Below are 7,483 nucleotides of genomic sequence, written 5' to 3' on the forward strand. Positions count from 1 at the left end.
GAGAAGCTCTTTGAAGATTGTGATTGCCGAAATCTTTGCTAAATAACACAATCCCATTTCGTTTCTTTCTCATAAAACACTAAATAGCGTGGGTTTAGTGTGGCTGTCCATTAAGTCTCAGTTCATATTGAGAACATGCACACATTCATATTAAATGAGCAGATTTACCTCTTGCAGGATATTTTATCAGGAACTGAAAACCGAGAACTTGTAGTGTGTATTAGATTTGAAATAGCTGCTCCTTAATGGAGAAACTCCAAGGAGCAACGCTACTCTCAACAGATGTTTTCCTCTTCAAGGTAAGGAACTTCAATGAAGAAATCAGCTTTGGAAAAATAAACTGTATACAGAGTGTCTGTACATCAAACTAGTTTTACATTCTTAGCCACACCCACTTAAATCTTTATCTTTCTACGTGATAAAGAAATGCTGCTGTAGTAAATGAAAGAAGTCTCTCAGTACGGCTTTTTGGCCTTAAACTGTAAGAAATAAACATGGAAAATGACAGAAATTTATTTTTTTAAAGCCACTGTAAAAACACACATTTCTATATTAGATAAAGGAACAAAACAGGAACTTTCTATAATTTAATTGTTTATTTATTACTTATTTACTTGGTTCAGTATGAGAGGCCATAGGTGAGGTCTTCAGAAAGGACAATGCAAAATGTATGAAAATACATTTAAATATCCAAAGTTTATGCCTTCCTCCACTTTTACCAAAGCCGCCCCGCAGGCCCCTGGACCTTATGTTGGACACCTCTGACACAGAGTGTTGTGAATAACTGTAAATTAACTATAAAGAGGGAGTTGCTTGCATGTTCTCCCCGCACTTTTGTGGGCTGTCTTAAGGTACTCTGGCTTCCTCCCACAGACCAAAGACTTGCATGCATTTGGTTAATTAGCGATTCTAAACTGATAGTAGGTGTTAACGTGAGTGAGAACAAATGTCTATATGCGCCCTGTTGAATTGGATAAACGGAGTATTAAAAAAATGGATGGATGAACTATAAAGCCCTTTACATGCCATCATTATCCTCTATGCAGAAAGTGTATGGCAAATGCACGGCACGAGATGGCACTGTGTTTCCTTAGATAACATAGTTTCTTTGCACAGACACTTCTACACTCCACCACCTGGGGGAGCAAGAGTCCTTCCTCTGATTTGGAGACAGTAGACTTAAACACAGACTGAAATACCCAATTTATTTATTATCCTTGGGTGCAAAACTTCTTTAAAACTTTGTAAAGAACTGCAGAGGCTGTCATATTGGAAAATGAACTCGTTAACCTTGCTCCTCTGACAAGGCACAAAGCTATTGTACACAGTCTATCATGTACAAAAAGTTCTTTACTGGTTTTCTGTGCACTTTGCAGAAAATACATTTACTATTTCTTTAACTTGTAAGCGGACACGGCAATGTGAAGTTCAGCAATCAATCAGTAATCAAGCAACACTTTATTCTAATAAAACTTCCCAGGCGATACAAAAATCGGAAGCAGCTCAAACGTACACGTTAACTTTTAGTTTTTAATTGAGGGAAATGCTGATGTTCTCACTGCTTTGTTCTCCATGTCTGTGCAGGATACAGATAATTAACAAACATTAAATGTACTGTTAAGTAATACACAGTGCACGCAGTAATGTACACCATCTCTGTCTCGGACTGCGTTGCGTTTCTGATACGGACTGTGGCTTTGCAGCAAGTTTTTGATGTCTTGTCAACCGCTATTTTTTTTTTAAACATCCAACATGACAGACAAAACGTTAATTATCAGGACAGCGCTTCAGCCGTGAATATGCGGCCTGTTCCTCGAAGATAAATTCTATACTCACTATAAGAAAATAATAAGTTATTTTGTTCTTACTGGTATCGCTTTGTTCCTCTCTTTTTGATTGTTACGTGTTGGCTTAAATCAGTCTAAAGAAAAGCTCTATTCAGCAACAATAATATCACAATTAATCACTTACAGTATGCACACAAACAATGGAAACGTTAAGCTCTAATAAAAATAATGCCAGTGTAAACAAGCTTAAGTATCACACAACTCTCAAATTATTGCACATACATTCATAAATATACACTTCAACTTTGTGCCTTTTCTGTTTATGCATGTGGCTGCATCTCATGTGTGTGTGGGTGTGAACTTGGATAAATTAAATCTGGTGGTGATAGACATCAATAACTGAATGACACAAGTGACACCTATTAGACACGTATGTACAGTACCTGCACACACACCGACTTACACATACACACACTCACAACAGCACTTGTGCATAGATCTAAAGTCTCTTTCTCTGTTACTCAAACAAAAATGTGCAGTAACACATTTAAAGCATTGTTTTGGTAACAAAGTCCAGTCTGTCTTCAGTTCTGGTGCTTCATCGCAATCTATAAACAAAAGACATGTGTGTGTGATGGAGCTTGTTAAGTGTGCTGGTCCAACTTTGCTTTGGTCCCAGTCTGTGTGGAGCTGCAGTTTTCGGTTTGTCCTTTCAGTCCGGTTGATTCACAGAGAGACCTCGAGCCAAGGAATGTCGGTCCCGACTAATACAGATCCCAGATCTGATTTAAGTCATTCAGAAGGTGCGCATCCCTCCCAAACCGCTGTCTTACAACCAGCAGCTGTCACGTCTTATGCATCACCTGTTTGATCAGACGTCAGTTTCTCCTGGTCAGAGATGTCATCATCGGCAGGTGGCCGCGCCCGGTCAAAGAAACCACACTGAGGGAATCACATTAGCCAGTTAGTAGAGTTTTTAATAATTAAACTACCACAAGGAGTTCTGAGGATAGTGGATGATTTATGTACCTTCCACATGGCTAATGTCAGGATGGCCAGGACCAGCAGCCCCAGCAATATGGCCAAGATGATGACCCAGAGTGGAACAGCGAATGATACATCAGGAGTCCCCCATAACACCAGAGTCCCCATCTGCAGGGAAAAAAAACTGTCTATAAATTTTTCCTTTTTTCTCAAAGCTTGGCATAAAGACTCATTTTTATTGCTTTTTATCATACCGCGCTTCTGTGCTGAGGCAGCGTGGCGGGTTGGATGCGATAAGGCATCGATGTGACCGCAAAGGACACGGTAGAGTTGAGAATGTAGGGGTCATTACGCCGCTTTAAGATAAAAAAGTTATTATTTTAAAGGTGGCGTGTTACATATCAGACCTTCCTGCTGAGTGAGTTGAGCGATTAAAGTAAAACAAAAAGTTAACACAAAAAAAATCAACTGACCTGCAGGAAAGTGTGCGCCCAGAGTCGCGATCGGATCTTTACCACAGCACTCTGCCCGCGATCCAACCGGCCGACCACACACATTATCTTCAGACAGGAGACATTAGTGCAGTTCTGCATAAGGAGAGGGTTGGTGGAGGGAGAAGAAATATATCAAACACCTGTGAATGGCTAATGAAGATTTGGCTTAGTTTGTTTTCTTTAGAGACTTTACAGCTGGCTCACCAAGGTTTTATTGCTGTAATCCTGAGCGGTGCTGATAGATCGTTTGTGGCGGTGAGGAGGACTGCTGGTGTTCCTCAGGAAGCCCAGTAATTCTGGTGTGTCCTGGAGAGTGGAGATCTGAAACAAACGGGAAAATGTTATCAATACTTATTGTTCAAGCAAGTAAAAATGATTATTTTACATTTGAAAGAAAAGAAAATTTGATATATGATTCTCCAACTGGTCCCGGCAGATGGCTGTCCCTTCCTGAGCCTGGTTCTGCTGGAGGTTTCTTCCTGTTAAAAGGGAGTTTTTTCTTCCCACACTCACCAAAGCACTTACTCACGGGGTGCCATATGATTGTTAGGATTTTCTCTGTTTTGTCTGTATTATTGTACGGTCTTTGCCTTACAATATAAAGCGCCTTGAGGCAACTTGGCGCTACATAACTAAAATTGTCTGCCTTTTTGTATGAAAGGTACCTTGTAAATTAACTTGCCCTGTCTGTTTCAGTGCTTACAGTTTATAGTGCCAATTTAATCGTACTCTAACATGTGTTAGTGTATTCTGTCATGCCTTTATCTTCCTGCAGCTCAGTGATTAGCATCTCTGCCCCAGAGATGGCACTCAGAAAACAAGCCACAGATGCACGGATAACTGATTTACCAACTGTAAGTAACACGGATGTTGAGACGCCAATTACATAGAAGGAATTTGGAGAACATTATGTGAATCTCTTTGCTTGTGCGATCTTGGTATAACACTTCGCAGTCAGGTGAAAGAAGTAACTACTGTAATCAGTCTCCTCAGAGGATCTGACACATGCTGCTGTTTTCATGGATGATTACACATTCACATTTTCAAATAACTCCATGTTTTCTTTTCCAATTATCCTACGCGTGATATCATAGATACTGGAAATGATTCCAGCTCTCATTTCTGCTTGTAAACATAACAATCCATCTTACTTGTATGGAGCCTATTGGGGGAAAAAAACACACAAAGAACACAAGAATAACGGCAATAAGAGTGAATGGCATAAATGGTGCCATTAAGGGATAGAAAAAGATATAACTAATGGTATAAATAAAAAAATGTACCTAAGCCGGTTTATATGAGTAGGTGCTGTAAATGATCAGTTAGAAATGCACAATGTGCAAACAGACTCATTCTTATTAAAAGCAAAACACCCACATGTCATTCTTGAGATTGTTTTTTGGCTGCATACTTGTGTTGTGCTCTGTGTATTGCGCACTGTATATTTCATGTTACCTCTAAACCATGCGGGTTAAGGCTGGTGTTTGTCCGGCAGCTCACTGGTCCGTCAGTTTGAATCTCCATGGCATACAGCAGGTTCTCATCGCGGAAGCGAGACGGCCAGCCAACGTGAAGCTCAGCCTCCCCGATGCTGCTGGGACCGGAGTTATGGAGCTGCGGGTGAGAGCGAGGCGGCAGAAAAAACAGCGAGACTTGTCAGTATTCTCCGGCCTCGGTCTCAAGCGGCCAAAGCTCTAATCAGGTTATCATAACTGTGGGATGATGAAACGGGCCACCTGTGTTTTCATAATAATGAAGATAATACTAATGCAGCCTCGAGTCTCTCGGGATTGAAATACAAGACAAGTAAAACCTACACCATCACCAGCTTCATCATTCCATATCTAATTTAGGATGACTGAATTATGAGCTTAAATGAACCATCAATTCAATAAACCCTCTTTTGTACTCGCCCCTTTCTTTGTCTATTGCTCTCTCACACACACACACACACACACACACACACACACACACACACACACACATATATATATATGTCCTCACATATGCACACGGTCATTAACACTGAAGCAAGTCATCCAAACAGGACATGATCCTGTTGCTGCAGGGCAGGAATTCTGCAAGAGGAAAAGAAAAAAACCCTCTGTCCTCTCTAACTAGAAGCAGCTGCCCACTGGGAAAAGTACGGCAAATGAAAATCATTATCAGCTGCGGGACAGACCAGACACCGCAGCGCTCCGGTTCAATGAAGCTGCCATCTATTTAAAATAAAAAGAAATCACATGTATAGGAGACAGATGCACGTATGCACATGCCCCTATTGTTAAGTGTCGCCGGCCTGTCTGCCACCCCCCCCCCACTATCCTGTTTGACCTTGTTTTTCCTCTTAATAATTATTATTTATTACACTATGACCCCAGTTAAGAATGTTTGCATCCATGCTCCCTGCTCGCCTTGTTTTCTCGTTGCTCCTGGTTCCCGCTGTCTTGCTTTTTCCTGCCTTTGCAGCAGTAATTGCTCTTCAGCTGGAGACCTTCGATCAGCCAGAGTTTAATTCTTTATAGAGCTACTGGTTTTACTGTGTCCTTCATCTTGCAGAGCCCCTACCCTTTGATGTGGCCTAATACACAAGTTTCCACACCTATTTTCCGCTCTTTTCATCGCAGACGAGACTTTCTGAACAGCACGATAAACACAAAATAGCTCACCTTTCCATTTCTCAATCTCTTCATCTACAAATTCATCCTGTTCATTTCCTCACAGCTGATTAGACTGCCCAGCTGTGTTTCAGTGTAAGGGAGGGAATTTACCTCATAGATGTGTGTGACTTGTGGTCCAACATCATCCTCTTTAATGGGCTTCTCTTTCGGTTCCCAGTTTGGGAATGGCAGCACCACCTGAGAGGGATGAGACACCCTGGAAAGAAGAGGGAAGAGAAACAGTGTGGTGATAATAATGCATTATTATCACCACACTAAGTGCATTTGCACATATAAATCCTGATTTAATACTTTTCAGTTTTTATTAGAAATATTGTGTTTAATGGCAACAGGAACTTTCTAAATTTGTATTTTTCTTATTTCTAAATATGACAAAAACAGACCATTTAAAATATCCCTGACAATGCTGCCTAATTATACAGTGCAGCACCAATACTAACTACCTTAGTTTTAACATATACTCACTGGCCACTTCATTAGGTTCACTTGTTCAACAGCTTGTTAGCACAAATATCTAAACAGGCAACCCCGCATGTGCTGCAATTCAGCACATTTAGACATGCAGACATAGCCAAGTCGCTTCGGTGAAGCTGAAACTAAGGATCAGGAGATTTACGCAACTTTGACTGTGGCATGTTTGTTGGTGCCAGATTTTCCCACACAACCATCTCTAAGGTTACAGAGAAAGGTCCAAAATGAGAAAACATCCAGTGAGCTTTGCTGATGTCAAAGGTCAGAAAACAGCCAGACTCCTTGAAGCTGATAGGAAGGCAACAGTAACTCAAATAACCACTTGTGGCAACCAAGCTTTGCACAAGAGCATCTTTGAATGCACATGAACCTTGAACCACAACCACACCAGGTCCCACTCCTGTCTACAATTCGCGTAGACTCACCAAAATTGGATAAAAGAAGACTGGAAAAGTGTTGTCTGGTCTTATGAGTTTCGATTTCTGCTGCAACACTCAGATGGTGGAGTCAGAATTCGTTGTAAACAATTTAAAAATTTAGATCCATCCTGAATTGTTGTGGTTTGGGCTACTGGTGGTGCTGGTGTAATAGTGTGGAGGATATTTTCTTGGCACACTTTTGGCCCTGTAGTACTGAGTAAACACAGTACTACAGCCTGTATTTTATGATCACAATGTACCCATCTTCTGTTGGCTGCTTCCAGCAGGATAACACACCGTCATAAAGCTCAAATCATGTCAGATGGTTTGTTGAAGATGACAATGAGCTCATTGTACTCAAATGGCCGACACAGTCACCAAATCTCAATCCAACAGAGCACCTCTGGGATTTGGTGGAACGGGAGATTCCCATCACGGATGTGCAGCTAACAAATCTGCAGCAACTATGTGATCCTATCGAGTTAATATGGACGAAAACCTCTGAGGGATGTTTCCAGCACTTTGTTGAATCTATGCCATAAAGAATTAGAGCAGCTTTGGAGGCAAAGATGTACCTAATGAAGTGGCATTGTTAGTGCAGTTGTATATATATATGTATATATATATGTATATATATGTATATATAT

At 40.9% G+C, this 7,483-nt stretch overlaps 1 protein-coding gene across 1 annotated transcript in view; it reads right to left on the reverse strand.

Annotated features, from left to right (window-relative positions):
* Positions 1–1,191: 1,191 nt before the first annotated feature.
* The window catches only part of itga8 (integrin, alpha 8), a 41,805-nt gene continuing 35,513 nt past the window's right edge, over positions 1,192–7,483 (reverse strand). The window contains exons 24-30 of the mRNA XM_005738531.1: positions 6,037–6,142; positions 4,721–4,879; positions 3,470–3,586; positions 3,245–3,358; positions 3,026–3,127; positions 2,817–2,939; positions 1,192–2,729 (exon numbers count right to left, since the gene is read on the reverse strand). Of these exons, the coding sequence (XP_005738588.1) occupies positions 2,640–2,729; positions 2,817–2,939; positions 3,026–3,127; positions 3,245–3,358; positions 3,470–3,586; positions 4,721–4,879; positions 6,037–6,142 (811 nt within the window). The 3' untranslated portion in view covers positions 1,192–2,639. The remainder of the gene's footprint in view (positions 2,730–2,816; positions 2,940–3,025; positions 3,128–3,244; positions 3,359–3,469; positions 3,587–4,720; positions 4,880–6,036; positions 6,143–7,483) is intronic.

This window comes from Pundamilia nyererei, unplaced genomic scaffold (genome assembly GCF_000239375.1).
Source record: "Pundamilia nyererei isolate P.nyererei 1_Seehausen unplaced genomic scaffold, PunNye1.0 scaffold00084, whole genome shotgun sequence".
NCBI classification, from domain to species: domain Eukaryota; kingdom Metazoa; phylum Chordata; class Actinopteri; order Cichliformes; family Cichlidae; genus Pundamilia; species Pundamilia nyererei.